We start from the raw sequence: 21370 nt of genomic DNA, 5'->3' as shown, positions 1-21370 counted from the left end.
AAAGGAGATGTTACCCAATTTTCGTTAGCTTTAGCTTAAGCTTAAGTATGTTTTCGATTATCTAATTTTAGTACGAACTCTCTTGAATGTAGAAACGTGAATATTGGAGGGAAGCGTTCAAGTGATAAAGTTAGTGAAACGTAAAGGTATGTAAGGCTAGTCCCTTCTTTTTTAAGGCATGATTCTTATGACATGACTATCCTTATTCTCCATGACCTTCTTACATTCTGGAAAATACGAGTCAAAGTTTATAAATATTCTAAGGCTTATGCTATGTTATGACTATGATAATGATGATGATGAGTCTAAGCCTAAAGACCCTAAAGTTTATGATATGATATTTCCACGAAGCTAAAGACCCTTATACGATTCTTTGATGTTATTCATTGTTGCTAGACCCACCTTATGATGCCAGTTCCTTCAAGATGAGGTATGATGATTACGATGACTCCATAATGGAATCGGGGGTTCTCGACCTTACGTCCCCCCGACATAGTTATAGATTATCTTTGAGTTCTAATGCATGCTTTCTGATAAGTATATGAGGATGAGGTTACACCGTGCCTAGATGGCCGGACATGTCACCGCAAAGGCGGGCTGCATACGATTACCCGTTCTTAGATGGCCGGACATGTCACCGCAAAGGCAGGCTGCATACGATTACACTGTGCCTAGAAGGCCTGACATGACACTACTAGTGGGCGGCGTGTGATGGTTACCCGGACGCGGGTTAATGATGATGGTATATGTGATATGTATGACATGTGTTTTCTTTTAAAGGCTAAGCAGGTTGTATCTTCACCTCATGCTCCATTATTTCTCTATTATGTTAGTATTATTCATGCCTTACATACACAGTACAATGTTCGTACTGACGTCCTTTCTTTTTAGACGCTGTGTTCATGCCCACAGGTAGGCAGGGAGACGGTGCAGATCCGTAGGAGCTTATCAACGGATTCACAAGAGCACTCCACTATTCCGGAGGTGCTACTCATGATCATATTCTTTTGTGTATATGTTTGGGCACGATGGGGTCCTGTCCCATCTTTATGTCTAGTACTCTAGTAGAGGTTTGTAGATATGTACGTGTGAGTAGTAGATGTCCCATGATGATCACATTGTACATTTGTATCTTATTTTGATAGCTCGAGGGCCGTATGCATATGATTGTAGATATGTTTTGGAAGTGATAAAGGTTTCCTTATGGCTAGTCGTGTTGAGAATAGTAAATGCATTTAAGATGAGTATGATGATTAGCATGAGTGGTGCTCGGTAGTCAGCTTCGTGTACCCGTTGGCCCCCTAGGCGGGTCGTGAGAGTTAACCCCCGATACCTCAATTCTAACTTCCCAACCCAAGTCCCAAAATGGACCCGAGTACATGGGGAACTGAACTAGATATACCTACAAGTTCTAAAAGACCAGCCGGACCTCTTAGAATTGACAGATTTTTGAAAAAGGTATGTTTACCCAAAAGTCAACTTTGAGTCCACTCTTTTTCACTTTAAGCCCAAATTTTACAAAAAGTCATTCGAATTAAATCTAAACACCTCAAAAAGGGTGTCAACGGTCCCCTCGGGTCAAACATGAGCTAACCAAGCTCGAGAAAATGTCAAAAGTGCAGGAAATACTTTAACGACTGCTACATTAGATACCAATTAAAACATCGCTCGTCCTCGAGTGAAGAAGGAAAAAGAGCAGGGAAGTACCTGAATCAGCGAACAACTGGGGGTATCTTAACACATATCGGGCTTCTAATAATAGGAATAATTCTCATCAAACAAAGCTGAACCCTAGCGAATGACATAGGAAACATCAAAAAGGAACTTCTCCAACATAGAAGCATGGAAGACAGAATGAACACCAAACCGACCTGGTGAAAAACTAACTCATCTAACAAAGGGTCCAACAACGGGTAATCTCAAATAGGAAAAGCACCTCGGCTCACTTACCAATCATAACTCTCTAAACTTAGCTCAAGCTCTAATTCTCATATCTCCATATTTGGAGTTTCCCCGCAACTGATTCTCGAATGAACGAATCTCTATACTCGAATTCTCTGATTTGATAAAATCGCACTCTGAATGCAACCAATAAGCCCCACAACCACTTTCCCAAACCAACGCAATCCTCTAAAACATGGTCACAACCATAGCCCTTTCTGAACCGATAAAATACTCTAATCCGCTAACCTTTCTTTTGCACTTACTAAAGTCAATTCTCATACCGCGATTCCTTGGAAACATATGAACACACATACCAAAATTTTGAACCCATAACTTACTCTTGCCAGAAAAAATCCTTGATTCATTTGAGATCCTTATGCAATTTCATCAAAACTGATCTTGTCGGAAGCCAACTTGGCTAGTTCCAAATCTTCTTAAACTTTCAAATCACAATAAAGGAACCATACCACTAAATATCTCATCGACCAAAAAACTGGTCACGATTGAGACCTCTCGCACAACAGTTCCTTCTCAAATCTGTACTAGGCTCATTGTATACCCTCATTCTCCGTCCCAAATAACCGTTCTCAGAAAGCATCATCGAATCTACTAGAAAATCTTGACAAGGCTCGGTAAATCTGTCATAACTCAAATCTGGGTCAAAACGCTTCGAATCCTAAAATATCTTCCTGGAAACATAATCATTGACCTTTAAGCTTAACTCGAACAACACTGACCCTGAATGAATGCACAACTCTCGAATATCACCAATAGTCATTAGAACTAACTCTGACTTTCGAAACTAATCACAGTCATACCACGCATAACAAATTATGTCTATCATTTTCAACTCCATAAGTTGAGTCCTATCCAAGTTATCAACTTAGTACGAAAGAGCTATACCTTATGATTTCAATCTTCATATTTCTTAACCTTTACTCGTTGCACAATTATGATACAAACCCGAACTTTCGGACGCAACCTGAAGCCTAATAAAGTAATTACATAACCATCGAACCTGTCATAGTGTCACCTTGATATGTTGGCTTCGGTTATCACTTTTTAATCAAAAATTAAACCTTTTAAGACATGAACTAAGTCAATTGAGACTTAGGGTTTCATAAAAAATGGTAGCTTGACCATAGAAACTGTTTGTAAGAGGTAATGTGATTAAATAGCCTTGCAAATTGATAGTTCATGGTTGTAAGGCCAATTTTAGATTGTTTTATACCTAGTAATCATTCACCCATTAGAAAGGCGTAAGGTGGAAGGGTGTTCATTGAATTGATTTTGTGACTAGAGTGATTGTGACTTATTTAGCATCTTAATTGCTAGACTTTGACTGTTCCGAGGCATTACGGAAAGGAAAGGCTATAGCAGAGTAATCTGCATTGTTCCAGCTCTACAGTTGAGGTAGGTTACGGTCGACTTGAGTTAGACTTTGATTAGTTGATTGTATGTGTTGTGAAATTGATAGGATAAAGCATGTCTAGTCTTCAAGCATAATGTGTGCGGTTGAATTTCCTATTTGCTATTGATTGAGTGATTGTGTGGGCTTAGTTCCACTATTTGATATGTTGGGACCTACAGGTTGATGATGTTGTGGTGAGAAGTTAACATGATCTTCTTGGTGAAATTGAGGTACAAAATGATGAATCGATTATTGAAAGTGATGTGACAATAAATATGAATATATATGAAAAGGCTCATTTGACCGGGGGTGAGGATGAGACCTAGATATGAATAGGCACATTTGACTGGGGGTGAGGATGTGGCCTAGTTGTGAGCTTGGGTCCGAGGAGCGAATCTGGAACGAGTGGTACATGGACACTATGGGTTCCCTACAGGTCATGACTATTTAGCAATAACATCAGTTAGCATGTGTGTACAACGTGTATTTATATGTCGTTGGTAGACTTATTTCCGTTGTTTGCTTCCGTTAATCTTATTCTTGATATCATTGGGTGACTTGATTGTTAATATCCTTAGTTGACGCGTCGTTGGGTTACTTGATTATGTGTTTTTGGTAAGGTCTGTCTATTTTATTAACTTTATGATTCATGCATGATACTAATCTTAGTCGGCCTATGATATCTACCGGTACATAGTGTTTGTACTGATACTACTTTGTTGCATTCTTTTGAGTGCAGATTATGATCCAGAGACTGCTACCCGACCTCATATTTAGAGTTGAGGCCGTTCTTGACAGATTTAGGGTGAGCTTCTATCCATGCCAGGACTCTCGAAGATCTTCTTATCTAATGTCTATTTTCATTCCAGACATTGATGGTTATTTATTTTAGACAAAGATATATTCCTTAGACATGTTTTGGATTAGAGTCCTTGTACGGTGACTTTCGTATTTTAGGGTTGTATTAGTTCTGATTTCCACATTTACACTATTATTTTATGGCCCGAATATTTATTACTTTATCTTGTGTTAACTGTTATGAATTGTCTAACTAAAGAATGGACTTGCATGAGTAGTTGGTTAGACGTATTGATTCGCCCACTAGGAGTTAGTGTGGGTGCCAGTCATGGCGGGTTGGGTCGTGACAGAGTTGGTATCAGAGCCTTAGGTTCATCAATCTGGCCGTACAAGGACATGTCTAGTAGAGTCTTGCGGATCGGTACTGAGACATTTGTACTTATCTTCGAGAGGCTATCGGGAACTAGGAATATTCCCATTTCTTTTTTTTCTTTCTTTCTTTCGTGCTAGCTGATTCTAATTGGTATTTAACTATCCTTCCTTCTCTCGCAGATGGCGAGAACTCATGCGGCAACAGCCAGAGGAAGAGTTGTTGGTAGAGGAGCAGGCAGAGGGGCGGCACTGGCTGGGGGCAGAGTCACAACAGTTGGCCCCGTGCCCCCAGTGGAACCTAATGAGGCCGCGGAAGATGCAGCCACACCAGCCCAGCTAGCAACAATGCAAGTTTCACCAGGGGCTTCAGCTGCTCCAGGTATACCAGATGCGATGGCACAGGTGCTGAACTGGTTGCATGGATTGGCACAGACTGGGGCGATACCGGCTGTTACAGCAGGTAGGGGTGCAGGGATAGCAGCCCCAGCTCCAGACAGAGTTTAGGCTCCGGGATTTCAGCATGCCACAGTAGTGGCATCTTGGTTGGATGAAGTTTCGAGTTTTGAGGCATTTCCGAGGCCAATTGCAGGGCCGATGAGGAGCATTATTTTATTTTGGAGGTTCACTAAAATGAATCCTCCAGTTTTCTATGATGCTGAGTCAGAGGATACGTATGAGTTCATCATAGATTGTCATGAGAGGCTCCATAAAATGGGGCCTGTGGACAAGTATGGTGTTAAGTTTGTAACCTTGCAGTTCTTAAGTGATGCCAAGTTATAGTGGAGAGCATTTGTGAAGTGCAGGCCAGTTGGGTTACCTCCGTTGACTTGGGTTCAAGTCTATTCAGTGTTTCTTGATAAGTATTCTCCACGTGCTCTGAGGGACAGGAGGAAAAATAAGTTTGTTAATATTGATCAAGGGAACTCATATGTTGCTGTTTATGAGTCCCATTTCCATTCCTTGTCCTGATATGCTCTTCAGTTCTTTCCTACTGAAGAGGAGAGGATCAGGCCTTTCGTGAAGAGATTGAACACTAGACTTCAGCTATAAGCTCTTCAGCTTGTACCATTGGGGCTGCATTCCAGGAGGTAGTGGAGCATGTCCGTACTGTTGAGGGGATTAGACAGGAGAGTCATGTAAAATAGGTAGAGAAAAAAGCCCGAAGGGGTGGGAATTTCAGCAACTCTTTCTCAAGGGGTCAGAGTTCACAGGTGTATTCAGGACATCCGATTCAGTCCGCTATGCAGGTGTCTGTTGGGGGCCCATCAGGGGTCAATTATCAGTCTTCAGGTCAGCATGGGGGTTATATTGCTTCATCAGCTTCTGTTCAGCGACCTACGTTGGACCGTGCTTGTTATAAGTGTGGTGAGGTAGGGCATATTAAGAGGTTTTGCCCCAAACTCAGAAAAGGTGGTCAGGGGACTTTTCTGATGGTCAGGGGACTCAGTATCAGGATCCTCGAGCTCCATTTGCACTAGATAGAATAGGTAAGAACCGTGCACCAAAAACGCGAGGCGGCCACACCGCGGGTAGGGGTGGCGCTCAGCCTAACCGAGGCGGTCCTAAGGCAAGCAGAGGTGGACAGCGACTCGGCAGGGCCGAGGCTCAGACTGGACCGGGTAATCACAATGGTTCACATGCTATAGGAGGGCGCGGTCACTTGTACGCTTTCCCAGGTAGACCCGACGCTGAGGCCTCCGATGCTGTCATCACGAGTACTATCTTAGTTTATGACCGGATGGCTTCTATTTTAGTTGATTCGGGTTTTGCTTTTTCATATGTGTCTTCATATTTTGCTGTGGATTTGGATATGATGTGTGATGCTCTTGATGCCTCTATCCATGTATCTACTCTATTTGGGGATTCGATGGTGGTAAATAGAGTCTACCCTTCATGCATAATCACATTTATGGGATATAGTACTTGGACGGATCTAATGATCCTAGACATGGTAGAGTTTGATGTCATCTAGGGCATGAGTTGGTAGTCTCGGCATTATGCAATTCTAGATTATCGCTCTAAAACTGTTACCTTTGCTATGCCTGGGACACCTAGACTTGAGTGGAAAGGTAACATTAGTCCGCTCCCTAAGAAAATTATATCCTTCGTTCGTGCTAAGAAGCTAGTGGAGAGAGTTGTTTAGCTTATTTGCCACATATCCATGATACCTGCGTAGATACTCCATCTATTAATTCGGTTCCAGTGGTACGCGAGTTTGCGGATGTGTTCCCCACGGACTTGCAAAGTATGCCACCTGACCGTAACATTGACTTTCAGATTGATTTAGACCTAGGGACTCGTCCTATCTCTATTCCACCTTATAGGATGGCGCTAACAGAACTTAGGGAATTGAAAGAACAGTTACAAGATCTTTTGAGTAAGGGGTTTATTCGCTCGAGTGCCTCTCCTTGGAGTGCTCCTGTGTTGTTTGTTAAAAAGAAGGATGGGTCTATGCATATGTGTATTGATTACCGTCAGCTGGATAAGTTCACTATCTGAAACAAGTATCCCATCCCCCGTATTGATGACTTGTTTGATCAGTTACCTGGAGCTTCTGTGTTCTCTAAAATTGACTTAAGGTCAGGGTATCACCAGTTGAAGATTCGGGCAGAAGATGTTCCTAAGACCGCTTTCAGGACCAGGTATGGACACTATGAGTTTTTGGTTATGTCTTTTGAGCTTACCAATGCCCCAGCTGCGTTTATGAATTTGATGAACAATGTTTTTAAGCCTTTTTTAGACTCTTTTGTGATAGTGCTCATTGATGATATCCTGGTGTATTCTAGAAGTAAGAAGGAGCATGAGAAATATTTGAGGATTTCTCTTGGGGTATTGCGAGAGAAGAGGTTGTATGCTAAGTTCTCTAAGTGTGAATTTTAGTTGTCTTCTGTGTCTTTCTTGGGGCATGTAATTTCGAAGGAAGGTATTAAGGTGGATCCGCAGAAAATTCAGGCAGTTAGGAAGTGGGCTAAGCCTACATCAGTTACCGAAATCTATAGTTTCGTGGGTCTTACTAGCAATTATCGTCGGTTCGTGAAAAGGTTCGCCTCTATTGCTTCTCATTTGACCTGTTTGACTTAGAAAGCGGTACCGTTTTAGTGGTCCGATGAGTGTGAGGGGAGCTATCAAAAGCTCAAGACATTATTGATGACAAATCTTATTCAGCATTGCGCATGGAGGGCAAGAATTTTGTTGTTTATTGTCATGCTTCACGCTCTGGGTTGGGTGTTTTTTTGATGCAGGAAAAAAAGGTGATTGCCTACCCTTCTAGATAGTTGAAAGTGCATGAGAAGAACTATCCTACTCATGACTTAGAATTGGCAGCAGTGGTGTTCGTGTTGAAAATCTGGAGGCACTACTTGTATGGTGTCCATTGTGAGGTACACACTGACCACCGTAGCTTGCAGTATGTGTTCACCCAGAGGGATCTGAATTTTAGGCAGTGGAGATGGATGGAACTGCCGAAAGATTAAGGTCAATCACCATTTTGTATCATCCTGATAAAGCAAATGTGGTAGCTGACGCATTGAGCAGAAAGTCAGCTAGCCAAGAAGTACGCTCATTTGATCTCTTCGGAGCATCCGTTAGCTAGAAAGGTTTAGACTCTGGCTAACAGTTTTATGCGGCTGGATATCTCTAACACGAGCAAGGTGTTGGCTTGTATTGAGGTTCGGTCATCGTTTCTGGAGTAGATTAAGGCTAAGCAACTTGAGGATAATAATTTGTGTAAAATTAGAGACAAGGTGTTACGAGGTGAGGCCAAGACGCTGATTGACCAAGAGAGGGTGCTGCGGATTAAGGGGCGCGTTTGCATGCCTCGTGTGGGTGATTTGATCAAGACTATTATGATAGAGGCTTATAGCTCGAGGTATTCTATTCATCCTGGCGCTACTACTGGTGGACTAGGATGAAGCGTGCTATAGTGGAGTTTGTTGTTTAGTGTTTGAATTACCAACAGGTGAAATATGAGCATCAGAAACCTGGGGGTACATATCAGAGGATCCTCATTCCTGAGTGGAAGTGGTAAAGAATAGCTATGGATTTCGTAGTTGGTCTTCCGAAGATGTTGGGAAAGTTTGATTCTATCTGGGTTATTGTTGACAGATTGATTATGTTATATCCTGCATTTTGTACGTTGGGACATTCCGAGTTAATGGCGGAAAGTTAAGGGCAAGGCTAGTTTCCGACTTTGTTTTAGGGTGCAAGTTGCTTGTAAGTATTATTGGCATGGAATATTAGGGGCAAATTTAGAAATTGGAAATTATTATTTATGACTTGTTGAAGAAGTCTTGTGGACGTCCAAGTTGGAGTGGACCATGGCCCACATGGATGCAAAATGCATGTGATGAAAAGATAACTAATTAGGTATGTAATTCATCTTTGTGACTTGAGAAATTTCTAGAAAATTCAAGGAAATTGGAGAGAAAATAAGATGCACATGACCGGCCATGTGCAAGTAATTATGTGTATATATATATGTGATGACTAAATAAGAAGGAAGTCATCTTTTTAAACTCTAGAAATTTCAAGGAAGAGAGAAGGAGAGAGATATGGGGAGGTTCGGCCATGGTGGCCGAACTTGGGGTTTCAAGAGTGGTCAAGAAAAAAATGTTTTCTCCTAGCTTTCCTACTAATTGAAAGGCCCTCGTTAACGTTGAGTGGTTGTTGGAACAAGAAAATCATTCGTTGTTGCAATTCATCAAGCCTAGCCGAGAATGAAGAAGGCAAAGGTGGATGGAAGAAGGTGAGCTTTGAGCTTCTTTACATGTTTGGTAGGTGTTTATACATGTTGTGATATGTACAATGAGTGAAGTTCATGAAGTTATGGGGTTGTGTTGTATGGCCGTGTATATGTAGTATGGTATGGAAGTGATGAACTAATTTATTTAGCATGTTGGATTGTTGCATTATGAATGGTTGTGCATGTTGTAATGTGAAGGAATGAATAGAATTCATGAAATCATGGGTGTTGGTATGTTGGCCGAATGGTGGCTGCTTTGTGAAGGAAGAATGAATCAAATTTATTTAGTGTTCTTGGCTATTGTTGTTGAGAATTATATGGTAAGAATGAAAGTTTAATGACTTATGTTGAAGTTGTAATATCGTGTGGGCTGTTTTGGGGAGCCAATGTGATTTTAATATGGCTTCTTGTCTTGATGAAAATATTGTTGCTAACGTATGGAATTGGTGATATAGTGTGTGAATTCGGAAGAAAGAAATGTATTGTTGTTGTCTCTATGGAAATGGGTGGTTTCGGGTTCCATGGCATAGTGTTGGGATTGTCTTGAATATTTTGTGGATTGTTCGGAATGTTCTTAAATCTTGTTTGGATGGTCGTTAGTTTGGTTGTTGTTGAATAATTGGCCGAGTTGAATTCTCGGGGATGTTGGATTCATAGGGGAGATGCTGCCCAAATTTCTGTGGATAAAGTGATGGCTTGGAATTGAGTTCTTCAATGCTTATGGCTAATGTTGGATGTCCAATGACCTTATGGGAGATTGTGAGAAGCCGAGACGTAAGTTTGGATTAGCTTAGAGGGCGGCCAAGGTATGTAAAGCTCACCTTCTTTCTTTGGCATGTCTTAGTGTAAATAGGCTATGATATGATCCCCGAGGTAATTCTACTCCTCCGATCCGAGCATGTTCATGATCCTTATTTGCTTCTTGATATCCGTATTCGTAATGTAGTTAAATTATGGTCCTTACGCTTTTGTATGACTAAATATGAATGTGTATAGAAAGACTTTGTTTGTAAAAGAGTCTGTAACTACGAATGTCCGTAACTTTTGTAGATGGAACCGGATGGCCTTGAAACCTTCGTAGGAAGTTTGTAAGGTGTAATGACCTTAAACCTCCATAGGCGGGCTCGGATAGGTTTGATGATTTTCCGTGGGCCCGCAAGATATTCTTTTGTATAGTTCTAACAACTTGTTAAAAAGAACTTAATATGACTGTTATTCCGACACTCGAATATGCTTACTTAGTTATCCGTTAAGTTTGTATGAGGATTTTTATACATATGATTCCGATACGTAACTATGATGACCAAAGTTTTATTTGACAAGTCCCGAGTGACCTCCGAAAGAAATCGGATTTAACTATGACTAGTGGCTTGACTTTTAAATGATAGTCCGGTTTGATTGTTCTATGGAATCTGTGTATATGTATGAAATGAGAATCCGTATGTATATGATTTTGGTACGTAGCTATGATTAATAAAGTTTTAGTTGATATGTTTCCGAATAATATCCGGAAGAGATTTGATATGACTAATGCTATTGGCTTGTAAATGATAATTTGTTTGATTATTCTGTTAAGTCTGTATAAATGTTGTGAGTTGCATATAGATCCCACGATTCTGCTCATGCATATTATTGTTAATTCCTTCCCCGAGTCCCGGGCCAGTTTTATCGTACGCACAATCCGAAGTATGATGAGCTTCCGAAGTATGATGAGCGTCTGACATATATGATATGATACGAAGTATGATGAGCTTCTGATATGATATGATATGATGTTATGATGTGTGACGGAGATAAGGAGATATGAAACTTTCGAAGTATGATGAGTTGTGGCGCCCATGGCAGGAGGGGCGACCACGTTCCGTCCGCCGGGTCCTATTATGGACCGCATAGGGTATGTGATATGATAATCGATGATTACGTACGTGTGATGATATGATAATCGACGATTCGTTTGCCGAGTCCCCTCGGAGGGCGGGACACGTTACGTGTTATATATATATATATACGTATTCGAATATGATGCGGTGGTTTCGGAGCCGGTGGTGGGGCAAACCCAATGGTGGGAGCAAGCCCAATGTTGGGGCAAACCCGGTGGCGAGGCAAAATTTCGCCTTTTGGTTTTGGCGAATCCCACATTGGTTTAGGCGAATATATTGGTTTAGGCGAATCCCATCGGTTAATGTCGACTACTATGATATGATCTCGTTTATATATATATATGAGACAGAAATGTTTTTAAAAGAAAGCTAAGCGTTTCGGCATTCCGATCATTATATTGGTTTTCTGCACCTCGTATGTATGATTTGTCTTTCAGATACAAGCACCTTGACATTCTGGCTATTATGTTCACTGTCTGTACCCCTTACTTCGGTTATGATCTCGTTTTCTGTATTCCATGCTTTACATACTCAGTACATATTCCGTACTGACCCCCTTTCTTCGGGGGCTGCGTTTCATGCCGCGCAGGTACACCCAGACGAGCTAAAGACATTAGTGGAAGACGTCCCAGCGGGGTTGGCGAGCTCCATTTCTCCGAGATCTTCTCGAGTCGAATATTTATGTTATGAAAGTTTGTTCTATGTTAGAGACTTTGCAGACAGAGTCATGTGTATAGTGTGTCAGTTGTGTAAACGGCTCTATAAGCCGATGTACTGTTATGCATTATATTACAGGTACTATATGATACAGATGTTTATTTGGTTTTGAGAAAGACGGAAAGGCATGTTTGTTTTCAAAAAAAAAAAAAAGTTTCATTACATATTTGTGTTATGGCTAAGGGCCCAGTAGGATTACGAGTATTACGAGAGTCAGCGGGTTCGCTCGGCCCTAGGTAAGGGTCGGGTGCCCATCACACCCTATCGGATTAAGGGTGTGACAAATTGGTATCAGAGCAGTTCGTCCTAGGGGTGTCTGCAAAGTCGTGTCCAGTAGAGTCCTGTTTATGGTGTGAAGCCGGCCACATTTATAAACAGGAGGCTACGGGGCATCTAGGGTGGTTACTCTTCTTTCACCTCATAGATCGTGCCATAGAGCCAAGTTATAGGAAATGAGATTTCCGGTACTAACTTTTGATTTCAGGAGAAGGGCAGCGACAGAAGAAAATGATTAGCGATGTTGGAAACTACAAGGCATGCAGGTAAGCCAAGGTATGAAAGATATATGTCAAGTAAGGTATTGGCATACAATTGAAATGCAAAGTTGAAAACTGAAAAGGAAGGTAAGCAAGAAAGTGTAACACATGTAGTCGTGTTAAGCATATGAGGTAAATCTAAAATTTTCGGACTTTTATGAATATTGAGAGCCCTGTGTGGCTATGATACGATACGATATGATATGATGTATGTATATGATGATGGCCCTGTGAGGCACTGTTGGTATTTCCTGCGTGCAGGTTTTGGGATAGTAAGGAATACAAAGGAAACTCTGCCAAAATTTTCTAGAAATGGTACGGAAATGGGATGTAAGTCTGGAATATGTTTTGAAAGAGTCGTGTTAATAGTAACAATGGGAGTCGACTGAGCTATGAGTATGGCTGCCCTCTAGGAATAAGTTAACCAAGGAGCTGGTGATAATAGTAAATAGGAGGCCGATGAGGATATGGTAATAAGGAATTTGGAACGGATTGGTGACATTAAGAGATGACTTTGAAAGGACTGGTAGGTTTGGATAAAGTGATATGATTAAGATAAGGGTACGGAGGAAAAAGAATTGTGACGAATAGGAACGTACTGATAAGACAGCCGATGAGATGTGTCGTGAAGACGTTTTGGGATATGTTAAGATTTCGACCTACTCCAGATTATGTGATGAAGGTTATGCGGTGAGGCGGACGCGATCATACCAGCATTAACGCACCCGATTTTGTTAGAATTTCAAGGTTAAGCGTCTTTGGAGTGAGAGAGAATTTTGGGATGGGTGACCCCCCAGGAAGGTTTTTTGAAAATCTTACAAATTCAGACGTAAGGAGCAAATGAGAAACTGGAGTGGTCTAAGAAAAATTAGAGTATGCGGGGTGGCCAGGAATCTTAAGAGGACGCGTAGAACAGGGCGGATCAGGTCGGTAAGGAGAAGGAGTTAGCGGAAAGGGGAAATAAGAAAGAAGTGGGACAACAGTGTAGTAATAGGATATGACGTGTGCAACTAAGGACACGAGTACCATAAATGACGGGCGTGAGAGCTCAAGTTATGGAAAGATGGGAAACGAAGTAGAACGAATGTTAGAAAATGACTGGGATGATACGGATGAATGTGAGTGAATAGAGTACGTTTTGAAAACGAGAGAAGGACTATGTAGAAGAAGTGTGTTCTGAGTGACACAAAGGTAGCATAAGATCCCTCGCGTGCAAAATAAGGGATAGGCATAAGTGGGAGAAATGATAAGGGGATACCAAGGGAAATACCCGAGATAAGTTGAGATAAAGATAACATTTCAAGAGGACTCTGGACGCTTACCGTCGGAATGAAAGTGCCGTCTAATTGAGATTGGAAATAAGGACATGAGGCGGAGTATAAACGGATAATGGTATAAGTACACACCCTAAAGGGGGAAGCAGAGAGAGAAATGTAAGGATGAGATAGAAACGATTGATACGGTAGTGTGTTTGATATGGACGCACGGGCTACAAATGAGACCCTTTTAAGTGAGTTAGTGGGATCGAGAAAACCGACAATAAATGGATAAAAGTCAGGATAATGCTTAAGGTAGTGTGAGGAGTTTTGCACAGACTTTGAATGACACGACGCCAGAAAGTGGACGTGTATGAAGAAAAAGAGTATGACGAGAGAATGGTATTGGATAGCTTAAGAGATAGTATGAAGGATGGCAATAGCTTTGAAAAGGGAGCTCCCCCGAGATGCTTACGAGAGCCCGTAAGACTAGTCGAACATTCGAGGACGAATGTTCAAAAGGGGGGAAGGATGTTATATCCTGCATTTTGTACGTTGGGACATTCCGAGTTAATGGCGGAAAGTTAAGGACAAGGCTAGTTTCCGACTTTGTTTTAGGGTGCAAGTTGCTTGTAAGTATTATTGGCATGGAATATTAGGGGCAAATTTGGAAATTGGAAATTATTATTTATGACTTGTTGAAGAAGTCTTGTGGCTGACCAAGTTGGAGTGGACCATGGCCACATGGATGCAAAATGCATGTGATGAAAAGATGACTAATTAGGTATATAATTCATCTTTGTGACTTGAGAAATTTCTAGAAAATTCAAGGAAATTGGAGAGAAAATAAGATGCACATGACCGGCCATGTGCATGTAATTATGTATATATATATATATATATGTGATGACTAAATAAGAAGGCCAAACCCATCGACAGACAGCTGTGGTCGTCTACTTCTTTCACTTGAGCACCTAAAGTGACCCTTGTTCCATTTAGACACTTCAAAGTGGTCATTCCTATTCCACTTAGACACTTTTGCATTATCGGAGCAAAACCAACACCAAAGGGATGCCGCCTCATTGCGCATCCAGACAGTCCAAAAGCCCCAATTTTTAATGGTCAAAACTCCACGAATTTACAAATTAGTGAATTTACAATTAAAATGAGTTGACACAATTTAATTGAGTTGGCAAATTTAAATGGTGACACAGACGTAAAGACAGATAACGGTGACAAAAAGTGTCTAAGTGGAATAGGAATGGCCCCGTCGAAGTGTCTAAATGGAACAAGGGCCACTTTAGGTGCTCAGTGAAAAGAAGTGGACGACCACGGCGTTTTCGATGGGTTTAATAGATAAAGGATGTCATCATTTTAAACTCTAGAAATTTCAAGGAAGAGAGAAGGAGAGAGATATGGGGAGGTTCGGCCATGGTGGCCGGAGCTCAGAAGTGGTCAAGAAAAATGTTTTCTCCTAGCTTTCCTACTAATTGAAAGGCCCTCGTTAACGTTGAGTGGTTGTTGGAACAAGAAAATCATTCGTTGTTGCAATTCATCAAGCACAGCCGAGAATGAAGAAGGCAAAGGTGGATGGAAGAAGGTGAGCTTTGAGCTTCTTTACATGTTTGGTAGGTGTTTATACATGTTGTGATATGTAAAATGAATGAAGTTCATAAAGTTATGGGGTTGTGTTGTATGGCCGTGTATATGTAGTATGGTATGGAAGTGATGAACTAATTTATTTAGCATGTTGGATTGTTGCATTATGAATGGTTGTGCATGTTGTAATGTGAAGGAATGAATAAATTCATGAAATCATGGGTGTTGGTATGTTGGCCGAATGGTGGCTGCTTTGTGAAGGAAGAATGAATCAAATTTATTTAGTGTTCTTGGCTATTGTTGTTGAGAATTATATGGTGAGAATGAAAGTTTAATGACTTATGTTGAAGTTGTAATATCGTGTGGGCTGTTTTGGGGAGCCAATGTGATTTTAATATGGCTTCTTGTCTTGATGAAAATATTGTTGCTAATGTATGGAAGTGGTGATGTAGTGTGTGAATTCGGAAGAAAGAAACGTATTGTTGTTGTCCCTATGGAAATGGGTGGTTTTGGGTTCCATGGCATAGTGTTGGGATTGTCTTGAATATTTTGTGGATTGTTCGGAATGTTCTTAAATCTTGTTTGGATGGTCGTTAGTTTGGTTGTTGTTGAATAATTGGCCGAGTTGAATTCTCGGGGATGTTGGATTCATAGGGGAGATGCTGCCCAAATTTCTGTGGATAAAGTGATGGCTTGGAATTGAGTTCTTCAATGTATGGCTAATGTTGGATGTCCAATGACCTTATGGGAGATTGTGAGAAGCCGAGACGTAAGTTTGGATTAGCTTAGAGGGCGGCCAAGGTATGTAAAGCTCACCTTTCTTTCTTTGGCAGGAGGGGCGACCACGTTCCGTCCGCCGGGTCCTATTACGGACCGCATAGGGTATGTGATATGATAATCTACGCGGTCTACGATGTGATGATATGATAATCGACGATTACATTTCTTAGAGTCCCTCCTTTCGGGAGGGCCGAGACACGTTACCGATTATATATATATACGTATTCAGGAATATGATCTGTTGGTTTCGGAGCCGGTGGTGGGAGACGGCCCGGTCGAGGCAAAGGTCGGCTTAACATTTAGGCGAATCACATTGGTTTAAGCGAATCCCACATCGGTTAATGTCGGCTACTATGATATGATACATTTTCTATATATATATATATATATATATATATATATATATATATATATATATATATATATATGAAAGAAAGCTAAGCGTTTCGGCATTCCGATCATTATATTGGTTTACGCACATCGTATGTATGATTTGTCTTTCGGTTCAAGCACCTTGACATTCGCTATTGTGTTCAACGTATCTGTACCCTTACTTCGGTTATGATCTCGTTTTGTATATTCCATACTTTACATACTCGGTACATATTCCGTATGACCCCGCTTTCTTCGAGGGGCTGCGTTTCATACCGCGCGGTACAAGGGAACGAGCTAAAGACATTAGTGGAAGACGTCCCAGCGGGGTTGGCGAGCTCCATTTCCTCCGGAGTACTGCCGAGTCAGAATATTTATGTTATGAAAGTTTGTTCTATGTTAGAGACTTTGCAGACAGAGTCATGTGTCTAGTGTGTCGATTGTAAACGGCTACTATAAGCGATGTCTTGTTATACGGTATAATACAGTGCTATATGATCCGGATTTTTATTTGGTTTTGAGAAAGACGGAAAGGCATGTTTGTTTTCAAAAAAAAAAAAAAAAGTTTCATTACATATTTGTGTTATGGCTAAGGGCCCGATGGGATTACGGTATTACGAAGTCGGCGGGTTCGCTCGGCCCTAGGTAAGGGTCGGGTGCCCATCACACCCTATCGGATTAAGGGTGTGACAGACTAAGTCTGCCCACTTCATTCCAGTTCGGATAACTGATGACGCTGAGAAATTAGCCAAGATCTACATTCACGAGGTTGTTAGGCTACATGGGGTTCCTATCTCCATCGTGTCCAACAGGGGCACAACATTCACGTCTTGATTTTAGGAGCACCTGCATGAGGAATTGGGTACTAGGTTGGACCTTAGTATAGCTTTCCACCCTCAGACTGACGGGCCGTCGGAGCGGACTATTCAGGTTTTTGAAGATATGCTTCGGGCTTGTGTAATAGACTCTGGTGGCCACTGAGATCAGTTCTTACCTTTGGCAGAGTTTGCATATAATAACAACGACCATTCGAGCATCGATATGGCCCCATTTGAGGCGTTGTATGGGAGAAGATATAGGTCCCCTATTGGTTGGTTCGATGCATTTGAGGTAAAACCTTGGAGTAATTCAAGGTGAAGGTAATTCAAGTTAAGGTTCTGGCAGCACAGAGTAGGCTAAAGGAGTATGTAGACCGTAAGGTCCGAGATCTGGAGTTTGGTGTGAGGGAGCAAGTGTCGTTGAAAGTGTCACCCATGAAGGGTGTGATGATATTTGGGAAGAAGGGCAAGCTTAGCTCGAGATACTTTGGGCCATTTGAGATTCTCAAGCGTGTAGGGGAGGTAGCTTATAAGTTGGTTTTACCTCCGGGCTTATGAGGCATCCATCCAGTATTTCACGTTTCGATGTTGAAGAGGTATCACGATGATGGTTAATACATAATCCGTTGGGATTCAATTTTGCTAGATGATAACTTGACATATAAGGAAGAGCCTGTTGCTATCTTAGATAGAGATGTTCGTAAGTTAAGATTAAAAGAAATAGCCTCCGTGAAGGTTCAGTGGAAGAATCGCCCAGTTGAGGAAGCTACTTGGGAAAAAGAATCAGATATGCATAGCAAGTATCCTCAGCATTTCGAGACGAGGTACTTTTCCTAGATTCCTCGTCCTTGTCCATTCGGGGACGAACGGTGTTTTAATTGGTATACGGTGTAACGATCATAAAATTCGTTATGAAAAATATAGGATCGTACCATATAGGACGACCAAAAGGGTGGAACGAGCAAATAGAAACTCGATTGTATAATTCTAAGAACTGAAAACTTAGCTTATGTGTGATTATTATTGATTTGTGTTTAGTCCACTGGGGTGACGTAGGAGATTAGAACTCCGTTGGAAATTCCGAGGCCATAGGTGAGTCCGTATGGTGTTTTATATGTATGTGTATGTTTTGTTTGTGAGGCCTCGGATGAAATGTTGGTGGTAGAGTTGAAAAAACTACGGAAATTAAACGTATGCGGTTAGTGGCACACATTTGTGGTGGAAGAAGCTGCGGCGGGGCATGCTATCGCCGCCGCGATCGTTCTGGAAAATGGGGTGTCCCCTATGGCTGGCACTGGACCGCTGCAGTGGGACCAGGCTCGCCATAGTGGTGGGATAATTTTGTTATGGTCCGCTACAGCGAGCGGCGCTTGCCCCATATCGGGACCGACATTTTGACGACGGGTGGTGTCGCGAGAGGTCGATAGGACCCATCTGTTTTTAAACACTTAGTTCCGAATTCATTATTCATAAAACTCCAAAACAGTTCCCAACAAGCACCTAGAGCGAAATTCCAAGCTAGGCAAGAATATCCTTGAGAGGTAAGTCTCAGCCATTCCTTCCATCATTGCGCTTTCATCTCTATGATTATCATCCCTTTTATGGGTCTACAATAGTGAATTGGGAATAGTAATCCTAGAATTTAATAACTTTCAATAGTTGATGGGTTATGATTGTTATTATGTGTTTATCATCTAATGGCTTGGGTTATCGCTAGTTATCACTTTTTAATCAAAAATTGAACCATTAGAGACATGAACTAAGCGAATTAAGACTTAGGGTTTCATAAAAAATGGTAGCTTGACCATAGAAACTGTTTGTAAGAGGTAACTTGATTAAATAGCCTTGCAAATTGATAGTTTGTGGTTGTAAGGACAATGTTAGATTGTTTTACACCTAGTAATCATTCACCCATTAGAAAGGGGTAAGGTGGAAGGGTGTTCATTGAATTAATTTTGTGACCAGAGTGATAGTGACTTATTTAGCATCTTAATTGCTAGACTTTGAGTGTTCCGAGGCATTACGAAAAGGAAAGGCTATATCAGAGTAATCTGCATTGTTCCAGCTCTACAGTTGAGGTAGGTTACGGTCTACTTGAGTTAGACTTTGATTAGTTGATTAAATGTGTTGTGAAATTGATAGGAGAAAGCATGTCTAGTGTTCAAGTATAATGTGTGTGGTTGAATTTCCTATTTGCTATTGATTGAGTGATTGTGTGGGCTTAGTGCCACTATTCGATATGTTGGGGCCTACAGGTTGATAGTGTTGTGGTGAGATGTTAATATGATCTTCTTGGTGAAATTGAGGTACAAAATGATGAATCGATTATTGAAAGCGATGTGACAATAAATATGAATATATACATGAAAAGGCTTTTTTGACCGGGGGTGAGGATGAGACCTAGATATGAATAGGCACATTTGACTGGGGGTGAGGATGTAGCCTAGTTGTGAGCTCGGGTCCGAGGAGAGAATTTGGAACGAGTGGTACATGAACACCATCGGTCCCCTGCAGGTCATGACTACTGAGCAATGACATCAGTTAGCATTGGTAGACTTATTTCCGTTGTTTGCTTCCGTTAATCATATTCTTGATATCATTCGGTGACTTGATGGTTAATATCCTTAGTTGACGTGTTATTGGGTTACTTGATTATGTGTTGCTGACTAGTCCGTCCATTTTATTAATTTTATGATTAAGTACGTGATACTAATCTTAGTCGGCCTATGATATCTACTTAGGTACATAGTGTTTATCTTTGATACTACCTTGCTACATTCTTTTGAGTGCGAGATTGTGATCTAGAGACTGCTACCCGACCTCATATTTAGTGTTGAGGCAGTTTGCAGACAGATTTAGAGTGAGCTTCTATCCATGCTAGTCCTCCCAAAGATCTTCTTATCTGGTGTCTATTTCCATTCCAAACATTGATGGTTATTTAATTTAGACAGTATACATTCCTTAGACATGTTTTGGATTAGAGTCCTTGTACGGCGACTTAGATTTTAGGGTTTTAATAGTTTGGACTTCCGCATATACGCTATTATTTTATGGCATGACTATTTATTACTTTATCTTGTGTTAACTATTATGAATTGGCTAACTAAAAAATGGACTTGCATGAGTAGATGGTTAGACGTATTTGTTCGCCCACTAGGAGTTAGTATGGGTGTCAGTCATGGCGGGTTGGGTCGTGACACACCTTCAAGGTTCGGAATTGAGGTTTGCGAGTGGACTTGATGATATCTTACTGAGGGCAGCTATTTGGCACAGTTATTATGGTCTACGTCGGTACTTGATGATGATTTGAGAAGCTCCCTTTGGCTATAAAGGTTCAGTCTTTGGCTAATGGTTTGGTAAGGCATGATAATTTGGAACAGGAAAGGTTCTGGCTTGTGTTGTGGCGAGGTTGTCTCTTTTGGAGAGATTTAGTTACAGCCAGTTAGATGACGTAAAGTTAGGTATGATTCGAGGTAAGGTGTTGAGTGGTGAGGCCAAGGAGGCAATTCTAGATGATAGGGATGTTTTGAGGTTTAAGGGGCGCATTTACGTTCCTTATGTGGGTTTCTTGATTTGTTTGATTTTAAAGGAGGCTCGCTTGATTCTAGGTTTTCTATTTGTCCGGGTGCTACAAAGAAGTATCATGATTTGAGACAAAAATATTGGTGAGGTAGGCTGAAGAGGGACATCATGGTTTTTACTTCTCAGTGTTTGAATTACCGACAGGTTAAGTATGAGCACCAGAGACCAGGTGGTACAATTCAGAGGATGCCCATTCCCGAGTAGAAGTGGGAGATGATAGCTATGAATTTTGTGATTGGTCTTCCAAAGACCTTAGGCAAGTTTGATTCCATTTAGGTTATTGTGGATAGGTTGACTAGGTCTGCGCACTACATTCGAGTTCAGATGACTTACAATTCAGAGAAGTTGGCACGGGTCTACATTTAGAGAGATTGTCCAATTTCATGGGGTGCCCATTTCCATCATTTCATACAGAGGCACTCAATTTACTTCCCATTTCTGGAGTACTTTATAGAAGGGGTTGGGTACTCAGTTGGACCTAAGCACCGCGTTTCACTCATAGATTGATGGTCAATCTGAGAGGACTATTCAGGCGCTAGAGGATATACTGAGAACTTGTGTGAT

General features: G+C 41.3%; 1 protein-coding gene across 1 annotated transcript; it reads left to right on the top strand.

The window, feature by feature from the left end:
* The first annotated feature begins 5155 nt into the window (after positions 1-5155).
* On the top strand, positions 5156-8552 carry LOC132043882 (uncharacterized). The gene is made up of 13 exons (XM_059434335.1): positions 5156-5253; positions 5329-5461; positions 5611-5661; positions 5773-5895; positions 5964-6398; positions 6513-6594; positions 6702-6902; positions 7266-7354; positions 7445-7595; positions 7691-7776; positions 7965-8108; positions 8218-8310; positions 8484-8552. The coding sequence occupies exons 1-13, from the start codon at positions 5156-5158 to the stop codon at positions 8550-8552; spliced, it is 1755 nt and encodes a 584-aa protein (XP_059290318.1).
* Positions 8553-21370: the final 12818 nt, after the last annotated feature.

This window comes from Lycium ferocissimum, unplaced genomic scaffold (genome assembly GCF_029784015.1).
Source record: "Lycium ferocissimum isolate CSIRO_LF1 unplaced genomic scaffold, AGI_CSIRO_Lferr_CH_V1 ctg298, whole genome shotgun sequence".
In the NCBI taxonomy this organism is placed as follows: domain Eukaryota; kingdom Viridiplantae; phylum Streptophyta; class Magnoliopsida; order Solanales; family Solanaceae; genus Lycium; species Lycium ferocissimum.
The sequence above is the reverse complement of the archived record's forward strand: the minus strand, read 5'-3'. Positions and strand labels throughout refer to the sequence as shown.